This window comes from Lonchura striata, chromosome 6 (assembly GCF_046129695.1).
Source record: "Lonchura striata isolate bLonStr1 chromosome 6, bLonStr1.mat, whole genome shotgun sequence".
NCBI classification, from domain to species: domain Eukaryota; kingdom Metazoa; phylum Chordata; class Aves; order Passeriformes; family Estrildidae; genus Lonchura; species Lonchura striata.
In genome coordinates, this window is record NC_134608.1 from 48,467,771 (window position 1) to 48,491,931 (window position 24,161).

Here is a 24,161-nt window from a genome sequence, read left to right on the forward strand (position 1 = left end):
TAACTTCCAAACCAAAGCTGAAGTTTCTGAAGCTACTGCTTAGGGAAGGAAAACTTCTAAGAGCTCTTAGAATCAATCAAAAGGTTCCTATCAAAGGGCAGAAGTCCATTGTAGCTGTTGAGGACAGATTAATCCAAAGTAGCTCTTGTGTTCCATCTGCCTTAGAATAGGAAGACATCAAAATCTAACCAGAAAGATTTTACAAGTTCTCCAGCCTAAAAGGCTGACCAGAATGCTCCTGACAAGTTCAGGTAAGTTCTCACTTCTGTTTTGCAGCCCAGCTGAGTTGCTGTTCACAGTATGCCCGCAGCACTTGTTCCAGGTGGGGGTTTGACAGAGAACATAGGCCTATTACTTGTGGGAGAAAGGAAAAAATGTAAAATGAGATGTATTTGCCTATTAGTAGCAAAATTTTGGAAGCTATTTATAAAACTGTTTTTTTTCCACACAAGTACAGTGGATGCCATTAAACTAGATGTTTACCACCCACAGTACTTACATTTGCTGTGGTATTTAACGTATTTCAAGTTCTAAATATAGAGAATTCTACTGTGTAGTAAATGCACCTTTTAATGAGACCTACTGTTGCTAAACAGTGGTTTAATTTTTAAAGCAGGCTTGCCAAGGAAGAGGCCTTGGAGAATTATAAAATGCTCAGAGAAAGGCTCTTAGGAAATAGGACAGGAAGACCTTCTAATGATGTATCATCTTACACATGAAATAGAAGAATTAAGGTGATAATATGGGCTGCATGGGTTTCTTCAGCCTTGGTTTTACAGCAGTTGTAGTTCTTAGCTTCTCTTTCAAGAGTATTTTATTTTTCTATTCAGTAGATGAGAAACTTGAGCAGACTATGACATTGATTTTAAGTATAGATACCAAAAGAATAATCTAATGGGTCTTCTACAAAATATGTAGAATTAACGTTGTAAAATTATTTTTTTTATTATTTTTATTTTTTTTTTTTTAATCCATGTGTTAGTTGTGGTTCTTCATGGAAATATACTGTTCCAGGCTGTAACCTCTTACACTTTTAATTATCTAAGTTGATATTTATTGACTGTTCTCAATGCCACTTTCTGGATACCAAAGCTTCTCTTTTATATGCACTGAACAGTTTCTCGTGCTTTCTTTGACAGTCCTGTCTGAGGTTTCTATTTGTGATTTCTGCAAAATCTGTGTACCAAATAAACATGTTCTCTTGCTTCAGTAATCATCTCTTCTGAATAAGTCTGTTCCTTGATTAATCACAGCCAATATGTGCCTTACATGAGGTTTACTGGACTGGACATGTTGTGACTGTGTGTGATGTAACTGCAGTTCATTGCAGAGGAGTCCAACAAATTATATAACAAATAAATGTGAATTGGGTATTTTGAATTGTTTTCAATTTTTCATGCCTGTAATGGGAACATACTTTTGGAACACAATGATTTGGGTGATAAAGTGAATAAAGAAAGGAGTATGTCAGTTTGTTCCTGGTCCTGATATGGTGTTTCATATCTGCATCTGATCTTCTTCTTTGAAAGGTGAGAATTGCATTTTTCTCTCCTTTGTTGTGCTTATATAGCTTGAAGACTTTGGGAAGTAATGGCTTTTCTTGACGTAGTGAGTGCTTTGTTATCAGTCAGGGCTTCTAGGTGCTGCTGTAGTACAGAGAGTGAATAGAATTCATTGTAGAAGGTACATGGCTGAATGTCAAAACCAAGTTGCTGCTCGTTCTTTCAGAAGTGAATGCCCTGGTTTGTATGTCAGTGGCTTTGTTTGCAGGATAAAGCACTGTACAGAATCAGCTACAGCTTTCTCTGTGAGGAAGGGAACACAGAGTGAAAAGTTCCTAATCAAGTGGAAGAAGACAACTTCCCTTGCTGATGTTAAGAGTTTATGACTGTTGCCTGTTGATAATCCTCATGGAGAAGGTCAGTCTCTGCAAGGCAAAATACAGACCCAGCGTGCTGTGGTTCATAGAGTTCTTTAACAGGTCATCTGTGATAAACAAAGCAAGAAGCCTGTTACATAAGCATTCTGCATTCTGGTTCAATTGGAAATAAACTGATAAAGTTTGTAATATATATATATTTACAAAAAGATACTGGAACAAGTTAAGCAAGTGTCTGTGCAGCTGCTCTTCCCTCCCTTTTCCTGAAGATAAGTAAACCTGCCAGTGAGTTGACATTCATGAGGGAGAACAAGTTGTGAACTGTTGACCTTCAGCCCAGAGAATTTTCAGGCCTTTGAGTGGAGGGGGAGAAGGAGAAGAAAGCTGTTGTGTGCCTTGGTGTTGTTTTAAGTCCTAAGAGATCTGCAGACGTTACTCGTGCAACCTCCATGTGCACCTGCGCAAAGACGTTCCTGTTCCATTTCAAAGAATATTGGTGGGATGATGTGTGTGTTGTGTCAGAAGTTTCTGCCTCTTGGGGGATTTGTTTGGGCCACTTGCTGGTCACTGACGTTATTTGACTTGGAGTGGCATTCTGAGTTACTTGATGCTTTTGTGCTCAGCGTGCCAGGCTGTGTATTTGCAGTGTGCTCATTTGAAAGGTGGAGGATGGTTTTCCCAGTCACTGCTCCTTATATGACACTGACTTCTCTGTCTGCATGTGGGCAGTGCTTTTGGTGTCTGAATAGTGTTGCCATCTGCAATCACCACAAAGGTCACTTCTGAATGAGTGGCAGGAGCTTTTGCTCAGATGCATGTTTTGAGCACAGAGAAAATGTGGGGAGGATGGGAGAAAGTGATTTGATTGTGCTTTTTATGGCATGTGTTGAGTCGTGAGACTTAGAGATGGGGATGGACCACTGATCAAGGAGAACAGTTTGAATGTACAAGAGAAAGGTGACCATGGAAAAACATTTAAATGAATGGCAATAGAGAGCGTGATACAGTCAGCTAAAATATAGGGAAAAGGAGGGGGAGGACAGAGCCAAGACACAGCTCCTGAGGACTTGAATAATCTCGTGGCATAACAGCATTCCAGCCTGCCGGTGTGGTGGGAGTGAGATGAGAGACAAACTATTCTGTTTGGTGGATGTTATTGTTCTCCCTCTTCCACTATTTATTTATAATAATGTGAGTGTTTGGTTCTTTTCTCATTCACAGCACATCTTGAAATGTCCAGTTCTCCTCAGCCAAAACATCTGTCTTCATCTTGCAGACTCAGAAGTATTTTGATCAGGCCTCTGATCTAGTCCAGCATTTAACCAAATACTTACTATTTTTTTCCATTTGATTCCACGAACTCTGAATCTGATTTAAACATGGTTTAAGTAATTTTGGGACTTCCAGTTCCTTTGTCCATGTTAGAGACCAAGACAATGACAGACTTTGGTCACTCGGAGCAGTTTTGATATTTTTATGGTGCATGGTAAGTCTTGGGCTTTTTCTTTTAGCTAGGTATTTTCTTGAAAAGGACTCCAGAAATTTGTATCAGTATTTGAGAGCTGCTTATGCTATTTACTACTAGCTGAAAATTCCAAAGGCTTGGAATGGGTACAGCTTGGGGTTGAGAATCATCTTGTGTGGTTCTGATTGTGGTTCAAAATGTGCACAGTAGAAAAGTGTAGCTTTCATGGAATTTGCTGACAGCTCCAGCTGACACAAAGATAATTGGCCACTTTAACTTTTTACATATCAATATTTTGATACATGTGCAAAAAAGAGGTAGTACATACTTTGTTCTTTTCCTTTAGCTTTTGTGCTGTTCTTATCTCCCAGTAAATGCTGATCTTGCATGTTTTGCTCTATGTTAGAAGGAATTATAAATTGAATTTAAATGCTTTGCTCTTATGGAAATGGCCTTCTACAGGGTGAATATATCTGAAGATGTAGGTCTGTATCATGTGTACCTTTGAAATTAATTTGGAGGAACTGCATGTGTAAAGCCCTTGTTTTGTAACCCATTTAGATGTTAAAGGACTGAAGTCAGGCACAGTTTTGATCTATTTGTGCATTTCATTCAGGTTCATCAGTCAGTTGTCTCAGCATTCACCTGTTTTTAATGCAGCAGCAGTTTTTACTCATCAGTGCCTCTGTAAAACATCGAAATAGAGTATATGACTGAAAATATTCAGCAGTAAAAATAGTCTCTGTATTTGAATCATGGCCTGGATGAACCACGTGTTTCCTTGTGGGAGAGTGAGGCAGCATAAATTTAGAGTATTGGGAGAACACATTCTTCACCTTGATTGGAAACAAGAACAACAAAGTAGTTAATCCTGAATAAAAGCTGGCTGAAAGATGAGAAAATTCAGGGGTGACATTTATTTTGCAAAATTTTCTCTGGCATTTTTGTTTTGTGACATGTTGGATTTCATCTCATTTCCAGATGTACCTTTGCAGGTTAGTAGGGATGGAGTGTAAGTCCAATTCTCGAGTTGGCAGGCCTCTCTCTCAGGTCATTTCCAGCTTCCTCATCTGTTTCCAAGCTGCTTTGCCTGTAGACCACCTGATTATCCAGATACTATTCAACTTAGGTGGGGAGTTCTGTCTTCAGGTCTTGGGGTCGAGACTTTGTAAGTGGAGTTTCAGAATTTCAATTCGATATTGTTCCAATACTCGCTGGTCACCATAATTCTTTTAAGTATATGTGAACACTTTGCAGCAGGCTGCATTTTTTTTTCTTTTGTATTTAGAAGCAAGGCCAGGAATTGGGAGATTTTTGATGTTCTGACATGACTTTAGTTTTTGGCTGCAAATGTCAAGTAAGTTTAGCTTTTGTTTTTACTGATTTGAATGCATGAAGACATGTGGAAGCTAAATTAGGGCAGCAGAGGAGTTGCCAATCAGTAATGAAAATACTCTGTCATTTTAACTGTGTGGGTGCTTAATCATTTTCCATAATAATCTTCTGCTCTAAAGTACAAAAGAAAAGGAATTCCTAGAGGGGCATTGTGTTCTTCTGCAGACAGAGAAATATGGCACCTTTTAAATAATGAAGAGATGCTTCTCACCTCTGGTGCCTTAATTCTGAGTGGATTATAATAACTATTCCTTCTTAAATATGGCTTTTCCTCTTTTGAGATCAGAACACGATGGAAAGAGCATAATGCCACAGAAACAGAAGCTGAGGCACAAAAAATTAAACTGGCCCAACCAAGGTAACCCAGCGTGTCCACACGTGAGTCAAGAATAAAATTCCCATTTCCTGAGTCCCAGGCCAAGGCTCTACCTTGTAGGCTAATGGCTCTTGAGGATTATTTTGAGTTAATCTCACTGCCATTCTTTCAGCCTCTCCTTGCTCTTCTTTCCCACTCACTGCTGGTTGCTGTTTCCAGTGCTCCTGCTTGCATAACCCGTTTTCCAAACTCATCCTGTGTCCTTCTCCTTTCCCACCTCCTGAGCACTGCCTTTCCTCCAGGCACCCACTTGCACTGACACCACCCCAGCAAAGCGTGGCCCCTGCTGAGCTGCTCTCCCAGGCTCTGAGCCTCGTCTGCTGTTGTGCTGGTGTGACTCACAGTCAGCAGCCTCTGCACAGGCTGTGTCATCCCTGCTGAGCCCTTGGAGTCCAGAGGCAGTGCAGGTACCTCAGAGTGACAGCTGAGCTAACACAAATGCAACGTTTTGCCTTTTGCTGCCCAAGGAATCTCTAGCTTGAGCAGCAGGAAAAACGAGGGAAGCCTTGGAGCACACGCTTTTAATACTTGGTACCTGGAGATGTTTGGACCTATGCACTTACATGAAGTTTTTTAAATGTTCAAGGGAATGCTGAGAGTTGAAAACCTAGCTTTGCCAGGCTGAGACAGGGAAGATATCTTGTTATGGCATGTGCTTTGTCAGATAAAGATAGTCAAGAAATGCAGTTCTGGACCTGTTTTTGAACATTCAGTGCAATTTGAATTCAAATGTTGTTATTGATTACAAATGAACACTTGTATTTCCCTAGGAGAAAAATTGGACACTTATAGTCCTAGATAAATGCAGAGGTTTTGGTGGTTCTGAACACACAGGTATTTTATGCCCAAACTCAAGTCAGCAAGTGACTTAAAAATAACCTACATAATTTGAGCATGTTTTCCTGAAGTGAAGGGAGTTTGTGTGTGAGCTCAGAGGCAAAATTCCTTCCAGGATTTATATGGAAAGCAGAAAAGTAGGCTGCCTTGTTTTGAAACTATGAAAGGGACATGCAAACTGGCAGGGTAATATCTTCAGGATATCTTTTTTGTGAACAGCTCTGTGCTCAGTTCTTTTTTGAATGCTCTTGCCTTAGCCCTGATTGCTCTCTTCTGTATTTCAGTCGGCTCATTTGTCCTAGCAGACATTTGTTTCAGTGATGTATTTTTTTTTTGGCCCTGAAACTTTAAGGAGAGAGGAGGCAATTTACATGAAAAATCACTTTATCCAGATTAATGACTGCTGCACTTGACTGTTATCACAGTGGTTTCAGCTAGTTTTTTTTTTTTTTTTTTCTATTGGAGTGAGAAAGCAGAAACCTCTTCTCAGAAATTTCTTCTGTCTGAAATTGCAATTGTGGAGATACATTAGGTTGGTCCAGAAAAAACTAGTACCTTCATGCAGTCAGAGGAAAAGCTGTGTATGTAGAAGGTGTGGTTGAGCTTTAAATGTTACCAAGTAATAAGGCACTAAATAATTTCCAGTGGGTTCAGATGAAGGGCCAGCACTGGTTCTTAGAGCTGGGAACTCACTGCTGAAAGCCGAGTTTACAGAGGAGGAAACACAAATGTCCCTTTACAGCAGGAAACAGGCAGAGTGTAACTGAACTGCAAAACCAACTTCTGCTCTTACTTGCCATGGTGTGAACTCAGAAGTAGCTGGTGGCATTACTGAAGCCCGAAGTCAGAATCTACCCACATGGATAGTCTTAATGTTTTAATAAAGACGTACCTCCTGTAGAGAGAGAGGGGGCAGGCTTGAAGGAATTAATGTTTTAATCATAATACCCAAGAAAAAGCTTCTTAACTGATACCCGAGAAAAAGCTCCTTAACTGCAAGGCAGCTGGGATGATGTGGTAAATTTCCCTTAGGATTCAATGCAACAGCTTCTGAGATATTCTACTTCTTGTGTTTCCCTCTCACTCTGTGTTGTCAGAGCTGCCACTGCTGTGCAAGGGGACTGTGGGGTCAAACAGATCTTAAGCTATAGAGCATCTTTTGAAGGGCAGTGGATGGGAAGCGTGGTTCTGTTTCTGAAGGGTCTATAAAAGTCACACAGAAAACTTGGTTACCTCAAATCAGAATGAGCAGAGAGGGGAACATAAATGAAAACGAAAGTGGGGAATGTAAAAAAATAGCACAGAATGAAAGTTGTTCTCTAAGGCACAGGTAGATGCAAAGTGCAGTGGAAGGTAAAGACCTACATGGGATTTACAGGGCTGAATTGTTGGTATTCCTTATGGTAATGAAGAATTACCACTGGGCCCTTGAGTCAGTGTTAAATAAAAAATGGGGCAGATGAATCTATTTCTGGATTTTTAATACGTTATAAGAGGAAAAGTTGTTCATTAAGCAAATCCTGGATGAATCTGGATCTTACCTCTGGAGGTAAGAAATTTATCTTCTGAGAATTACAGTATAGAAACAGTGTGAGAAAAATAGTTCTTGGGAGAAACTAAAGCAGAAATCAAGAACATAATGCTGTATCAAGGACTACAAGGGAGTTCTCTAATTATGTACAGCTTGAGGTCTTCCTTGTGTTTCTCTTGGAGTAGAGTTTTGTGATGACAAGGTCCAGCTGCAGTTGGGTTTTTTTGTGTATAATTTAGCACTTACCAGAGCCAAGAGTGTTTCTTCTGGGTTTTTTTTGGGTTTAATCTCTACTTCCTCCAGACTGTAGGGATACTATTTCTTTACATTTCCATTCCCATCAGTAGTTGCAGATGCTGTAGCTTGCCTAGAAGATTGCCAGCTCTTTTGAAGTTCCTCATGTGAGGATAAAGGTGTGTATCTTTCCTTTATAGAAGTACTTTACCAAAAATGCTCAGGCAACTAGAATGCTGTTGGCACATAGTCCATAGTTGTCATCTAAAATAAAACTTAATCCCATTGTGTTTCTCAGTTCTTAATGGTGCATGTTTTGTGTGGCAAATCAAGTGTGACTCGGACACCTGGATTTCTTTCAGGTTCAGATTAGGTGCACTGGTGTGGCTCAGTGATGGACAAGTGAAGGACGGGGCCCGAAGAAGTAAGAAAAACTGAATTCATTTAATCAGCTAAAAAGACAAACATTTATTATTGTTGGGGAGGGAAAAGGAAGATACCTAGATCATTATAGGGGTTTTTAATCTTCCCTTGTAAAATTACTAATGGTGTGAATTCTTTAGACATCGGTTGTATCAAGTGTTTGCAGGCTTCATTTATTATCTACTAACCAAAATTAGCATTGTAGAACCAAAGCAATACCAAGCTTTTCTCCTACATTTCTGTTGAGAACACTGTATTTATTCAAGATTTTAGAAGCAAGTCTCTGGAAACCCCTGATTGCTTCAGAAAAGGATTCCCCTTTACACTATACAGCAGGCACTGAAACCATGATACAAAATTTATTTTCATGCTAGAATTGTTTTGCATAACATTGTGCATGCATTTTACTCAGTACTAAATTGCATACAATGCTGTTGTCTTGTTTCTTAAACTTTGAGACCATTTATACTTGAGTATTTTCCTGATTTTGTACTATAAGTCCCAGTTTTAAAATAACACCTCTTTTGTTTAAAATTCATACTGATTACTTAATATGAACAATTTATGAAGGGTCTTTACGTTGGATCTATACATCAATAAAATACAACATAACCAGAGCTGGAAAATTAACCAGCTGTTACTGTCAGGTCCGAAGGAAGGTCCCATGTGTCACAAGCATGCCAACAAAAACAGACAGGAAAAAGTTTTTCTTACTTTTATACACTTCTAGTTGGATTAAAAGTTCTTGATTTCCATGTCGGTGTGATGAACTGTGAAGGCGTGGTCAATATGACCGATGACTGCCTGATTGCACTTTTTAAAACCATTACTCTTTATCTTGTATACAAAAAGAAGCGATCCATAGCAAAGAAATGTACAGTTTTATAATGTTTTACATTTTCGCTACAACAATGTATGTAAAAGTAAAGAGCTTTGAAAGAAAATATATAACTTTGCTTTTTTTTTTTTTCCTTTTTTCTCCTTAATCATACATTTGCAGTGTTTCTTGTGTGTGTGTTGTTTTGTTGTTTTGTTTTCGTGTTTTTTTTTTTTTTTTTTTTCATTTTTGTCTTCATGCAAGTCATGCTTTGGAACAAAAAAATAGATTAAAAAAAAAAAAAATATCTTCTACAGTTTTGTTACATTTTGGCCGTAGAAAAAGCCTGCATCTCTAGTACAACTCCAGAACCACGAAGAATCATCCATAAAACCTGCATGGAGCGAGTTAACTTTGTCCAAATGAGAAGGTCTTCTATGCCTGCACAGTTCCACAGAGATGTTTATTAGCCATCAATGTTCATCTCCATCTTGCCTTGTCAGGTCACTCTGACTGCCTCTGTTGGCATATATTTAGCAATGACTGGACTTTCTTTGCAAAGATCTGCATGTAAAGAATACAATCAGTACTTGAGCTTCTTCCCTGCGCTTTTCACATCAAGCTCGGCATCTTAGTGTTAAAGGAAGGAGGAAAAGGTGAAATAGCTACATGCAGAGGCAGCCATATTCTTCTTCAACAGGATTTTTTTCCCATGCAGTCAGCCAGACTGAGACCTCTCTACAGTGTGTCTGAGTATTGCTTTCAGCTTAAAATAGGTGCCCATGCAAAGTTTCATCCTACTGTGCTTGTTTGCTCAAACTCCTGCAGGGTTCCTATGGCTCAAAAATATCCTGAGAAAAGCAAAATCTTCCATCGTTGGCATGTTTCAGCATCGACTATACGCCTAACCCATTCCATACAGAACCAGTAGATCCACCATTAGCCACAATAAGCATATGCTAGCAGGATGCACCAGGAAGGAAGCCATCTGGTGCATCTACCCTTCATCCTATGTAGTGATACCATGCAGCACGTATGGCCCACCAGTACTACGCCAATGCCTGCCTATTGTCATCTGAGTGCTATTTAGGAGTGTTGTCACCTAAGCATCAGAAGTAACACCGTTTGCAGCAGGTGCTACTGTGAGACATTGCATCTTCAGACTTAGTCACCTGGACTATATGCAACATCGCATAGGCTAATTGAAAGTAAAGCTTTTTAGACCATTCTCTGCTACTGATCCATGCTACAAAATAGATGGGATGGGAGACCAAGAACGTCTCACTGGGCTAGGAGAGCTGTAGGGCGCAGACACTGAGGATAATCCTATCGCTTTTCCACTTATGCCAGCTATGCTGTTAAGGCTCCGTGACATTTCGTAACCTTCATTTAAAAGAAAAATGCAAAGTACAGCATTGGATCAATGACAGAATGGACTAAGAATGAGGTCAACATTGTAGCCAGTTCAATAGCATCTGCATGCACGGACATGCCAAGAGTAGTATCGCTTGCAACATGACTCAGAAGGCCGTTGGAATACAGAAAAAAATTAAAATATATACATTTAAAAAAAAAATCATCATTTCTCAAGATGGTCAGGTTATGTAATTGATCCTACAGGCAGCAACATGGTTGTACCCTAAAAAAAAGAAGAGTCAGTGGGAGGGATTTTTTTATGTCTCCATCATACACTCACACATACCTCTCCCTTCCACTTCATGCATTGTGACCTCAGGCAAAATAATGATTTGTGGTATCTTTGTGGGGCAGGAGGGGGGCAAGGCAGCAAAATCCATATAATTGAATGTGTTGCTATAGAGATACTACTCCTTTGTTCTCAGCATTAAAAAAAAAAAAAATTAAAAAAAGAAAAAGAAAGAAAACAAAATTGCATGCATTCCATTTCCCTCCCTCCCTCCCTCCCCGCCTTGTTTTTCAGGCATGCACGTAAACAGCTCAGCAAGTGTAGAGAGAGTTGCACAAACTATGGATGAAATTCTGTTGAAACAACAATTAAGATGCTCTCAACATGTTTCAAACAGGCCAACAATATGCTGACGTATATTACTCTTTAGCCAACCAGCCTCTGTTTCATCCAGGAACGAGAGGAGGTTGCAGTGCATCGTGAAAACCATACATTCCCCATCCCAAAGGATGTGCCATTTGGAGTGTTCCCCTGATCCACTGGAACCACCTGAACTCGTCCAGGCTGAATGAACACGGCCAATGCTTATCCAATACAGAATCAAGTAAAACACTTTGCTACAAAGGTAAATTTTAGAGGATATACTTTCATATGAAAGTCTTGTGGTCTTACTATATCTTTGTTGATGATAAGCTTTAGACTTATAAATACATACACTATCTATTAACTGGCATTTACTATAACTATTGCCCATCATACAATGGCACATGGGAATTCTATACTCCATACTCAGTGTATGGTTATGTCATACAATCTTTGCAGTTTTAAAATATTGATTCTATCTTATACTATATACAGTACACCAGTGGTAAACACTGATTTGAAGAGAGTGAATTCTTTTCCAATTTTCTCATTCCTTATCAACTTTGATGCATACAAATGTAATTTTGGGTTTGTATGGTTGCCTCACACTAAATTATTTAAGCAAAACAGTCTCTTTTAAGAAGGGAAGGTTTTTTAATGGAATTTTACTTCTGTTGCTAAATTGATTATTCTGACCATTAGCAAACTACTTCTGAGAGACTTGTACCTGTCAGAAGTCTGAGAAACTAACTAATAATGATTTATTTATGAAAGGATTTTAGATGGATTATTTTCTGATTTTCAGACACCCGTGCCAACAGATGTTCATGCTTTTCCTTCTCTATTGAACTAACCAGCTATGAATAACCAAATATTTTATTTTAGTGCTCTGTTAAGGTCACTAAATAATAATTTCTTATTTTCTTGAGTATGTTTTGCTTTTGTGTTTTATCTCTTCTGTCTGCCACCTCCAAGTCTGTGCTCCTCAGAGTCTGGTAAGCTCTGCGAGCTTTCCAAGTGGCAAACTTTCATCGCTATGATTCATTAATTGGTCTTTCCTTACGGGATGGGCTAATTTAAGAGCATAGTAGAGCATCCTCCACTAAAGCTTCCTGCACCAGTTGGGGTGGAAGACTCGACTGCCTAGCATAGCTGCATGGGGTAGTTACAGCTCCTCAGGCTTTTCTTTCTGAAAGAAATAGGTTAGAAACTCCAAATGCAGACATCAGGTGGTGGTTTCCAGCCCAAACGTGCATCTCTACAGCAAGCGCACTACTGCGTGCTACAGCTAAGCTGACTTTCTCTTCGTTATTTAAACCGGTTGCTAGCTACGTGGTTACAGGGCCCCAGCTACATACCCTTTCTTATTCCTCCATCAGGCGGGCAGGGATATTCCCCGGTTGATAAGAGGAAGCAGGGTCCATATCTCTCCCGAGTGCCAGAGCGGGTAAAGGGCAGGCCCTCATCAGGCGTAATAGCCTGGTCTATGTGGGGACAGTCTTCGTTTGCCAGCGCCGCCTTGGCCACCTCACCATTCAGTTTCGAATCTTCAAACATATAAGCAGAAGGCTATTGAAACACTATGCACTTTTTATTAGAGTTCCAGCTGCAAATTAAGGGTTCACAGCTAAAGACTTCTATAGCGACACTCTAAAAGGTAGCACATCTGTCCTAGACACTGCGTTCATGTGCACTGCACCAAAATAAAATAAAGTCTGTTAAGTGGGAGGAGAAACAAAAGATGATCCCGTTAGGTGTGACAGCAGCCACCTGTAGGTCCGCACTGAGGGGCCCTTTCAGAAAGGGGCGTGCAGTGGTTCCTAGTCCTGTGAGCAGAAGACCGCGGTTAGAAATCAGAGTATGTTTTCGCATGACATCGGATGGTGCATGGATGACCTGTTTGTCATGGAGCCTATTGTCACTCAGAACTCTGGAGAGGCAGTGGACTGAGAGTTGTGTTGGAGTATTTGAGTATATTCTGTTTGTGCTGGTTTACACCCGTGTGCGGTATTACTGAGGGGGAAATTCCTGCTCTTCCCCTCCCCAAAATTTACCCAGATGGTTTTATAGCATTTCCGGTATCAGTCATGCAGAATGGCTGTACAGGTTTTAGACACACAGAGTACGTTGCATATGGAAATACGACAGCAGAACGTGGATTTAAAGAAAACCCAATCCATTTTCTGATGTTCTCCTCTGAAACATATACAGTATTGCAATGCCAGCACAGGACACTACATACACAAAACACTACAGCAGGCCATGAATTTGGAAACTAGATAGAGTAAAATTTACTCTTGGCTGTAAATAATGAAAATAGGTTGTCAAATTTACCCATTTTGCTTCACACATTCCCATGAGGATAGACTGAAAATTATATGTTTTCTCTGTGTGACTGGTTTTTACATTTATAAAACAATTTAAAGTGCTATTTACTGTAGGATTTTTTTTTTTTTTGGGGGGGGGTTTGGAAGTGCAAATTAGTGTATTGAGAATATACTCGAAATATGGCACAGCTCGATATGAGTATTTTGGTTGAAGGGAGGGGAAAACAGTAAAAATGTGCTTTCTGAAGCTCCACAAACGCCGAGATATGTTAACTGAGTGGTACTGGCAGCATCCTACACCTCGGTTGCAAAATGCTTATTACCTAGACACTGTAAGGCAATGGGTGATCCTGCAAGTCTTTAAGGAAAGAAACTCAATGGATAGACTTAATTTCAGTTCCCCTTCTACATCCATGTACTAGCTTGTTCTAAATGCTATATAATATTTTCATTTAATTTGCAATTATTTTGAAGCCACTAATAAAATAAACCTCAAAGAAAAAAATGTACAGTTAGGTAGGGTTTGGAGGTATGATTTCAATCCTCTGATGGACAACAGATGAGTAGAAGGCAGAAGCATTTTCAAGTTATGCTTGTTTCTTTACACACACACACACACACACACACACACACACACACACACACACAGATGTACATGACACAAACTATGCACCTATCATGCACCAGTAATTGCATTCTAGGCCTTAATTTTTCTTCTATTTAGATGTCACTGGTTTGTCACAACATAAAAAGTTGCTGCACATCTCACCTCTGCCTCCATTTTTCTCTGGGCAGAATCAGCTACTTATTTCCCCCGAGAGGGATGTAGAAATGTTTTGTTTTGTTCTGTGGGCAATGAAATAATTAGGTCTCTTAATACATTTAAAAATGTGGCAGAAGCCATAGGGGCATTTTAATACTTGTAGACACTAATTTCAATAGGATTCTTAAGTTTTAAGATTTCACTGAGTTGCAATTCCTTTCTGTTCATAATAATCACTGCTATTTAATGCCACTCTGAATAAAAATCTGGCACGGCTGCCATAGAAACTGTGACACTGCAGGTACTGAGCCGTGTATTTAAAAATCACTTAACTGTGTTTGGGGAGAGCTGCAGTCCTCCTGGGGAGGAGCAAAGAACTGGGCTGCTTCATAAGCCTCTACTGCTACAAGCTGGTGACTCTAATCCTAAAATGAGGGAGGCAGCTGAGTCAGCAGAGCTACACAGTGAAACCTCAGACATCCACTGCTGCTCCTGAGCACAGGTTTGCAAATGAAATTCTTGGTGATCGAGGGCAAATTGATCCTTTTCAGGAGCTCAAAACAACTGAGCAGAGTGGTTGTGGGTCAGGCTGCTCACAGGTAATAGCCATTGATTCTCTTGGAAGCAGCTTGCAGGCTCTGTTGTGCTTGAATGGCAACAAAATTGACCTTCTTCAAATTAATTTCTTAAACTGCATTATAAATCTGTAGTAGCTTGAGCTGGAACTTGCTCTTACAGTCTCTTCAGGGTCCCTTAGTGCTGATGATTTTTCCTCTATGCTTGTTAAAATTCCACGACCTTGTTATTTTATTTCCATTAAAGAGGAAGAGAACAGAGTAGCTGGAGATGTGGGAAAATTACTGAACTATCCTATTAATCTATTAATGTCCCTTGAACATTACAGTCACAGGCCATGCCTTAGGGATCACATTCTGAATAGCCATGCTAACCCACAATGACAACTTGGGCGAATATTTAGGAAGTAGAGAAGTTGCCAGCACAGAACACTATTGCTGGTGTATATAAGTAAGTACTAAGTAGAACTGTTGTGTTCCAAACCACTGGCTACAGCACCTAATTCTCTGGATGTATGTGATAATCTGTTACAGGAGTAAAGAAAACATAAACATCACTGATGCCATCAGTCCACAGTTAGAAGTTCCCATTCTTTTAACTAGAAAATTGACATGCTGAACAATTTTAGGAATAAGGTCTAAAGATGGGTTGAAATTACATTATTTCAGGTTGATTTTTTAAGTTTCCATTTGCATGTTTGCTTTTTCCAAGACTGACCCTGTGATTGAGAGAACTACAGAAAAAGAAAAACTATGCAAGCATTGAGTCTGAATCTAGTTATACTAATGGTGCCTAAAGCTTCTAAGGGTTGATTCTGGCCTACCAAACTCATGAGTCCTTCCATCCCTGCTAGCAGAATCTGAATTAGGCTCATACAGCATTTTTTGTTCTTTAGGTTCTGTTCTATGAAGAGAAGTCAATATTATCATCTCTGTTTTACAGATGGGTAAAACTACCGTACAGTGAGGTGACTTGCCTACTGCTATGTAAGAGGGTATTTGCAACAAAATCTTCCAACTCTCAGCTTGGCACCTTATCTTCCTAATTGTCCTATCTATGCATACCTAGCTAACTGCACAAAACATTCTCCTGCAGAGCCTGAGAGGGTGAAGAAAGTATTCAGCATATTTCCCAGGTGAGTAGTTTGTGTAATTTGTGTGACTTCCACTTTTTTTTTTCCCCTCTCTCATCCCTCTTCATTTGTAGAAAAGTACATTAAAATGCCTTGTGTATTTCCAAGCAAATGCTGGATTTCAAAATGGAAGGAAGGAGTTCTGAAAAATATCCCTACTTACAAGAACTGCTGGATTTTGCATTAGTGTACTCTGCTTATTGTGGAGAAGCACAGTAGAGCTGCCCATGTACCTGCTGCTGCTCCATTACTCATCTCTTTTGCCACAGCAAATGGTTGCAAATTGTTACAGTAGTTTTACCAGTGCTGCTGGTTTTGATCATAAGCAAGAGTCTGACACCGACTCTCCAACTATTTGAACTGTACCTTATGTTCAGAGTATCAGTGGACATGATTGTATGATATTTTTTTTCACCTCAGTCTATGCTTAGAAATGTGGCACTTGTGCTGAAATGGTTCCTGCACAAGGAAATTTACCCCAGTCCTCTTCCCTGGAGCCATTCTCCAGCAGCTGCCAAGAAACAAGTTTCTGGCCTACCTTTCTTACTGCAGGTATTGTCAGGAGTCATGTTGTGGTCAGGGGTGGTGCTTCATCTCAGGATTGTAACTGTATGTTTTTTTCTTTGTAGCTGTGCCCCCAAACTCCCACGTCTTTCTCTCCCATGTATCTGCAGACCTGTGCAGTAATCACTTACTCCAAAGACTGGATGAGTTGAAAGGTACTCTCAGAGGGGATCATTTTAAGTGTTTACAGGATCACTTTGACTGAAACAGGGCTAAGAGAAACCTCACAATCCATAGCAAGGTATCCAAGCATAGTCACCTATGAGTCAATATCTGAACAAAAGGACCGTGACAGATTTGTCCACATTCTGCTGAAGAAGATGGGGTTTTCTCAGCTCTAGATCAGAAACACAGCGAATAAGAAACATAGTTTTGGTATTTTGGTCAAATGAGGTGACTGACAATTTCCTCCAGAACAGAGACAGTCTTGCTCCTCCCCTTGTTTAAAGGTTGAAAGAGATAAGGACAGAGCTTGAGTACCTATAACTGTCCTAAACAGAGATTGGGGTGACTTCAGAGCTTTGCAGCCTGCTTCAAGAGAAGGGTTTGAGAGGCAGGAAGCAGGCAGGAGCAGCTGAGAACAGGGCAAGGAAAGTAAGTTGTTTGAAAGATGAAGATTTTGCCACTGGGGACATCTTCTCTGAGTAAAGTTACATTTCACATCCCCACCCCACAACACCTAAAAAATACCCTAACACTTCTCTATATCCCAACTGTGCTCTTATAGTCCTGATCCAAACCTGGGACAGCCATTATTACTGTCTGTGGACAGTCCCACTCCTGATCAATTGAGTGTCCTTTGGTTCTTTTTCAGAACATGAGGGTCATTTTCATTTTAAATGTGTCACTAACTCTAATATTTACAGTAGCTGCCTGAAATGTTTTATGAAGAAGGATCTCCATAAAGTTCCCTAACAGCAGAGACCTTTAATCCAGCTGGCTCCCTGAAGAAAAGATGGGTATGTGTTCCATGAATTAATTACTCTTCTGCATTTCAATCCTCTCACACTCTCCTGGTGATGTAAAAGGGTTGTTACTGTGGCAAACATTATCTGTGTCATACTCTACTGGCAATGGGAAATTCTTCTTGGGATGATGGGTTTCCCTGGCTTTTGGGATCGTGACAGAAAGCGACAGGAGCAGGGGTGGCACGGCTGAGGTGAGGGAGGAGAATTGCTGTGCTTAGCTTTTCTTAGCTACAAGGCTCTTATCTGGAAGTGGGAAGTAGAGCAGCCGTGAGGCTGCTGGAGGACAGATTTCCCAGCTGTCTTTTTCTTAAAAAAAAAAAAAAAAAAAAAAGATTTTACATTCCTTTTTGCATGCTGGTTTTGCAGCATCACTTTTGACTGATAATTCTTGTGCTAAGTAAATGATTATGATGAAATCAGGAGCAGGAATTCAAATATTCCAAGATACTTACTTTGATTTGTGGAGGAATTAAGAGCTGCTTGATATCTGAAAATATCCATTGACTTTATATCCCTAGATTTTACTTCCCTAGTGAGCCAGCTAGGGAATATACCTCACTGGATCTGTTGTTTGTGAACAGAGAAGGACTTGTGGGTGACATGATGGTTAGGTGGAGGTGTCTTGGGCATAGGAATTATGAAATGATAGAGTTTTTGACTCCTAGAGAGTAAGGAAGGGAGGCTGGCAGAACTGGTACCTTGAACTTCCTGAGGCAGACATTAGGAGCATGGTTGACAGAGTCCCTTGGGAGGCAATACTGAAGGGCAGGAAAGTCAGGAAGGCTGGACATTTTTCAATAAGGAAATCCTAAAGGCACAGGGACAGGCTGTCCCTGTGCACCAAAGAATGAACCAGTGAAAGGAGACCAGCCTGGCTGAACAGGAGTTTTGGCTGAAGCTCAGGAAAAAAAAGGTGACTTTCACCTTTGGAAGAAGGGGTAGGCAGCTCAGGATGACTACATGGATATCATGAGGTCATGCAGGGAGAAAATTTGAAGGGCCAGAGGCCAGCTAGAACTCAATCTGGCTATTTCCATAAAAGACAATAAAAATCTTTCTGTAAGTATATTAGCAACAAAAGGAGAGCTAAGGAGAATCTCCATCCTTTATTGGATGTGGGGGAGATATAGGGTGACAGAGGATGAGGAAAAGGCTGAGCTGTGTAATGCCTTCTTTGCCACAGTCTTTAATAGTCAGGCAAGTTTTATTCTGGGTACTCAATCCCCTGAGATGAAGGACAGGAATGGGGAGCAGAATGAACCTCCCATAATCCAAGGGGAAATGGTCACTGAGCACTAAGACACAAGTTTTCAGGCCAGAGGGGTCCACTCAAAGGTAGGGAGGGAGTTAATGGAATTGCTCACTGAGCCACTTTCCATCCTTTATGAGCAGTACTGATGCACTGGGGAGATTGACAAATGTTGTACTGAGTTACAAGAGTGGCCAGAAGGAGGATCTGGGGAGCTACAGGCCTGTCAGCTACAGACTTTGGTACCTGGGAGGGTCACGGAGCAGATTGTCCTGAGTGTCACATGCAGGACAACCAGGGGCATCAGGCCCAGCCAGCACAGGTTTAGGAAACACAGATCCTGCTTGGCCAACCTGATCTCCTTCTATAACAAAGTGACCTACTTACTGGGTGAGGGAGAGGTTTCCTACAGCATTCTCCTAGAGAATTTGTGTGCTCTGTTCATTGGGTAAAAAACTGTCTGGATGGCTGAGCCCAGAGACTGAATGTGGGTGGATTCCATCTGGCTGGGGCATGGTCACCAGTGTTCCCCAGGGCTCGGTGCTGGGCCCAGCACTGCTCAGCCTCTCTCTCAGTGATCTGTCTGAGGGATGGAGGCAGCCTCAGCCAGCTGCAGACACTCCAGTGATCTGTTTGAGGGGATGGAGGCAGCCTCAACCAGCTGCAGACACTCCAGTGATCTGTTTGAGGGGATAGAGGCAGCCTCAGCCAGCTGCAGACACTCCAGTGATCTGTCTGAGGGATGGAGGCAGCCTCAGCCAGCTGCAGACACTCCAGTGATCTGTTTGAGGGGATAGAGGCAGCCTCCCAGCAGACACTCCAGGCTGCTGGGAGTGCTGACCTGCTGGAGGGCAGGAAGGCTCTGCAGAGGATCCGAGGGGCTGAGGCCGATTGTCCAGGCTCAGCCAGCCCGGGTGCCGGGGCTGTCCTGGGTCACAGCAACCCCAGGCAGGGCCACGGGCTGGGCCAGAGGGGCTGGGACCCTGCTGGGCAGAAAAGGAGCTGGGGGTGCTGCTGGCAGCAGCTGGACATGAGCCAGCAGCACCAGGTGGCCAAGAAGGCCAAGGGCATCGTGGCCTGGATCAGCAATGGTGTGGCCAGCAGCACCAGGACAGGGATTGTCCCTCCCTACTGGTGAGGCCACACCTCGAGTGCTGTGTCCAGTTTTGGGCTCCTCACTTCAAGAAAGACATTGAGGAGCTGGAGAGTCCAGAGAAGGGAAATGGAAGCTGGTGGAGCGTTTGGAGCACAAGCCTTGAAGAGTGGCTGGGGGAGTTGAGGGTGTTTGACCTGGAAAAAAGGAGGCTCAGGGGGTCCTTATCACTCTCTACCAGTCCCTGAAAGGAGGCTGTAGCCAGGTGGGGGCTGGCCTCTTCTCTCAAGTAACAAGCAATAGGACAGAAAGAAATAGCCTCAAGTTGTAGCTGGAGAGGTTTAGATTGGATTATTAGGAAACATTTCTTCACCAAAAGGGTTGTCCAGCATTGGAACAGGCTGTCCAGGGAAGTGGTCAGGTTGCCATCTGAGGGTTATTTAAGAGCTGTGTAGATGTGTCACTTTGGGACATGATTTAATGGTGGACTCACAGTGGGTTAGAGGCTGGACTTGATGACCTTAAAGACCTCTTTAAACCTAAAGAATTGTTTTATTCAGTGATTTTTCTCTAAGATCTTGCATGGAAAGGAAGTACTTACAGTTAAATTCCCAACTCTCTTGAGTCTCTTGAGGTCAAATTCCACTCATGTTAGCAAGTTGTTTGTTTTAGTTGCCTGGGTAGTGTTTACTCTGCATTAATATTCATTGTCCACTTATTAATTGCATCAGTATAAATTACTATATTCTTTTATGCTGGACTTCATGGAAACTCTGCTGTGCTTCTTCACTTATTCAGAAAGGGTCAGAGCATAACAGCAAATCAGGTAGTAAAGGAACTTCACACTGAGATAAAAAAGCTTTTCTTGAGTTGGTACATGACTATAGTGATTTCTGAGTTCCTGACAATTAAGAATAAGCAATAAACTTCATGCTGTCCCGCCAGAAAATGATCAGAATGTCTATCAGCTACTTTTTACCATTCTTTAAAACTAGTTTATGGGAGTAATTGGGGGAGATTGTAAAATTAAATGCTTTGCTCAGGACATCATTCAGCAAAGTAACAATTATGCTTCTGTGCCAGACAATCTTTGGCTACAGAAATCAATTTTATAGGCTACGGAACCTCACACAGGATTAAGAAATGTGAATCCCATGGGTGGGGACTCATTTTTGTTGTTGTTTAATCAGGTCCTCCGAGTGAAAGGGATATAACTATTTTAAATTAGAAAAAGAATTATGTAGAAGATATATTAAACCACAGACAAAGGATGACAAAATGATGAAATGATGACTTGGAAAGTGTGAGAGGAAGTTCAGCATAGAGAAGAACAGCATAGAAAATATGGGTTTAAGCCTTTGAAAATGAGCAATGATATGTTGACATAGGCACCATTGGTTTTCAAATGAGAGTGACAAGAATCCTAGATTGGTAGGTTGGGGAGTGCTTTCTTCTGGAGAGTAATGAAAATTAATTTTTCCCATGCAGACTGTCTGAAAAGAAAAGAAAGTAATTTGACTAAATAGCTCTATTTTCATACCAAGTACTTACTCTTTGCATTAATACCTCGCATCAGGTTTTGTGTCACAACCTCAGTGAAGTTACCTATAGTCTGTGACATTCCTGGTTCTTTTGCAATAAAGAACTGTTTTGTAATCTCCTCGGCTGCCCAACATGGAGCTCAGGTTGATGGGAATTGGAGAAAAACTTCACAGAATAAAATGTGACAGTCTGTAACATACACAAGTCGCAAGCAACGTAGAGCAATAACAAGTAAATGTTAACAAACAAAGCGAAAGAGAGAAAGAGAAAAAAGAGAGAAATGTGAACATGTAAAAGAATTAAGGTTCCTATATAACAACTTCATTTTAGTTACCCCAATATTCTAAGGCCATGAAAATCAATATCTTTATCTAGGTATCTTTATTAGTTTCCTGGTTTCTATATTACTGCATATTTTGAAAGTTATTATGAAGCTCTTCTGAGTACTGAAGGACTTTACACTGGTACGAGAGCAGAATTTAGTATGCTACATGAATTATGCAGAATCCTTCCAACCCAACCTACCTCTTCAACATTTACTCACCACCGTGTCGACCTGGGTCCCTCCAGGAAGCCGTGTCACCCAGGAAAGGCACTCCAGTGACGGTGGTGACCGTCTCTCCCAGTACTAACTTGGCCAACATAGTAACGTCACTCCCAGAGAATATCACCCGTGACAGGCACTACTTCTTGAAGTGAGGTGACAGTATGTTGGCTGCCTACCTACTGGTACTGCTAGAGAAATACAGGAGCTCTAGGAAAGTCAATCCAGTGCATCTTGCTATTTACAGGCACTTTTGGATATGTGCTTAATGCAGTGCTGAGAACAGTTGCTTCTGGAAATCCTGCATTGCAAAGAGCTCTGGAAGATCCTTCCTAGTTTCATCCTGATCCTCCTGGGGGTTTACTTATACCTATCCTGAACATCTGAGAGTCTCACTAACACCAGGGGGGTCATTGACAGGTCAGGCAGAGGTTACATAAAATGCAGTCAGGTGAGTCATGTTACCATCTTATATTACTGCTCTGACTGAGGAATACAGTATGATGATCTATACAGTATGGAAGGTGTCTGAGACATGGAACGTGGATGAATGAATACAAAGAACAATGACAGCAGGAATGGCAGAGTGCTCGTTATTTTGGCTTTGTGCTTATAAAAGCACAGACAAGAAAGTCAACAAAAGGCTCGGAGAAAATATCCAGCAAGTATAGTCCAAGAGGGATACAAGCAAGTGGACTGGGCACAGAACCTACACCTCTTTGCCCCTGGCCTTTTGTAGTAGCAGGTAAAGGATCTGGTGTGTTTAATCATACTGCAGCAGAAATGCACTTGTTGCACAGAGGTGCCTTTTCCTGTATCTGTCCTGCAAACACCAACCATACTCAGTACAGCAGAAGGAAGAGATGCCAAGAGCATCTCTTTCATATTCCAGGAATACATTCTAAACTGGATGACATGGGAACCATGTGTTTGAGAAGTAGGATTTACTATATTTATATCTCTTTGTGCTGGAGGATTGGCACAGGTTGGCCTTATTTGGCTGAAGTGCTTGTATCTGTGTTTTCCCATGACTCAAGGTGCCTTGTGCTCATTAGGTTATTAAGGCATGAAAACTCCTAAAATTTATTATTTAGTTCTGCATTTGTTTTTTAGCTTAGTGCAGTCCTGTCCCTAAAAATACACAGCTGTGGCTCTGGCCCACAGGGTTTGTGTTGGGAGATTTTATAATTTTAGAAATTTTTTTTTCTTGTCTCACCTAGTGCCAGAAAAAAAACTGGAAACATCAAGCACTGTGCTTGGATACATGTCTCCTCCTCTTTGTTTTCAAATTACTTGACATAGAGGATGTTATTTTTTACTCACATTCTAAAGTCAACAGTAGTACAAGTGACACCCACCAGTTTTATCTCTACAGGAAGTGACAGATGAATAATTGTACAAGGTATTACATTATATTAGTTACAGATTCAGCTTTATATGTGGCCCTCAGCTGTGAGATTGCAGGAATGCCACATGGGGCAGGGGGCAAAGAATAGATCCAAAATGCTTCCAACAGAACTGTGGGCATTTAACTGACAATATTGAATTAGAGCTGCAGTCACCTGTGATCTCTTATGGAGAAAGGCACCTCCGGAGGACAACTCATGTCATATATGAGTGGATAACTCTCAGAGGCTGCCTGATTCTTCTTCCCATATAAGGAGGACCTCAGACAAGTGAAACTTAAAGTTAGATGAGAATAACTGAAGGTTATTCCTTTTGTTTTCAGCTGTTAGCAATTTCTCCATTAGATCCCAAAGACTCCATTGTCAGTGGTATCAAGATGTGATCATTTACTATTTTGGAGTGAGGAGTTTTGGATTTTAAAGACTAGGAAGGCTAAGTATAGTGATGAAAGAAAAAACACCTTTTACCTTTTCCATTGCCTTTTTAGTACTTTTTATGTCCAACACATCTAAACACCTGAGCTTTTTGAGCTGAAACAAAGCTCTTAGCAGTTACTTTGCCATCCAGCGTCTATCTTACAGAGAGGGTCAAAGGTTTTATGACACTAAAATTAGATGAGGCTTTTTTTATAACATTCAGAGACACTTGATCAGAGAATTTGCTTCCTGGAGGTTTGAAGGACCACCACAGTGACTACATACCTGTGGCTTTAACAATGCTTTGCTCTCCATAAAAGCCACTGAGGTTCACAAGCTGCAGTGAAATATTAGGCAGCAGAATGGGCTCCTGTCAGAGACAGGAGCTGCCTAGAGTTCCCAGCTCCCACTGAGCACTGGCACTAGAATTACAGTGCTCAGCACACTTCTGACGTTATAGCCAGTGTGTTGCAAAATACAGGTTATTTAGGTTATGATGACAGAAGAGATGAAAAATGAAGCCCTGAGAAAAGAGCAGCTCCTTCAGAAAGCATGAGTGATAAAGCTGGAATGGGTAATTCCACACAATTTCTTTAAAAGGAGATCAGCTCTCTC

The 24,161-nt window shown here is 41.1% G+C and overlaps 1 protein-coding gene across 5 annotated transcripts in view; it reads right to left on the minus strand.

Annotated features, from left to right (window-relative positions):
* Window positions 1-8,142: 8,142 nt before the first annotated feature.
* Window positions 8,143-24,161, minus strand: part of KCNC1 (potassium voltage-gated channel subfamily C member 1) — a 106,093-nt gene continuing 90,074 nt past the window's right edge. Inside the window, exons 3-4 of one of the 5 annotated variants that reach the window (XM_021525633.3) lie at window positions 12,324-12,512; window positions 8,143-9,808 (exon numbers count right to left, since the gene is read on the minus strand). In XM_021525633.3, the coding sequence (XP_021381308.1) occupies window positions 9,798-9,808; window positions 12,324-12,512 (200 nt within the window). In that variant the 3' untranslated portion in view covers window positions 8,143-9,797. Of the gene's footprint in view, window positions 10,597-12,323; window positions 12,513-24,161 lie in introns of all 5 variants that reach the window. The other 4 variants (XM_021525630.3, XM_021525631.3, XM_021525632.3 and 1 more) reach the window with 4 other exon arrangements.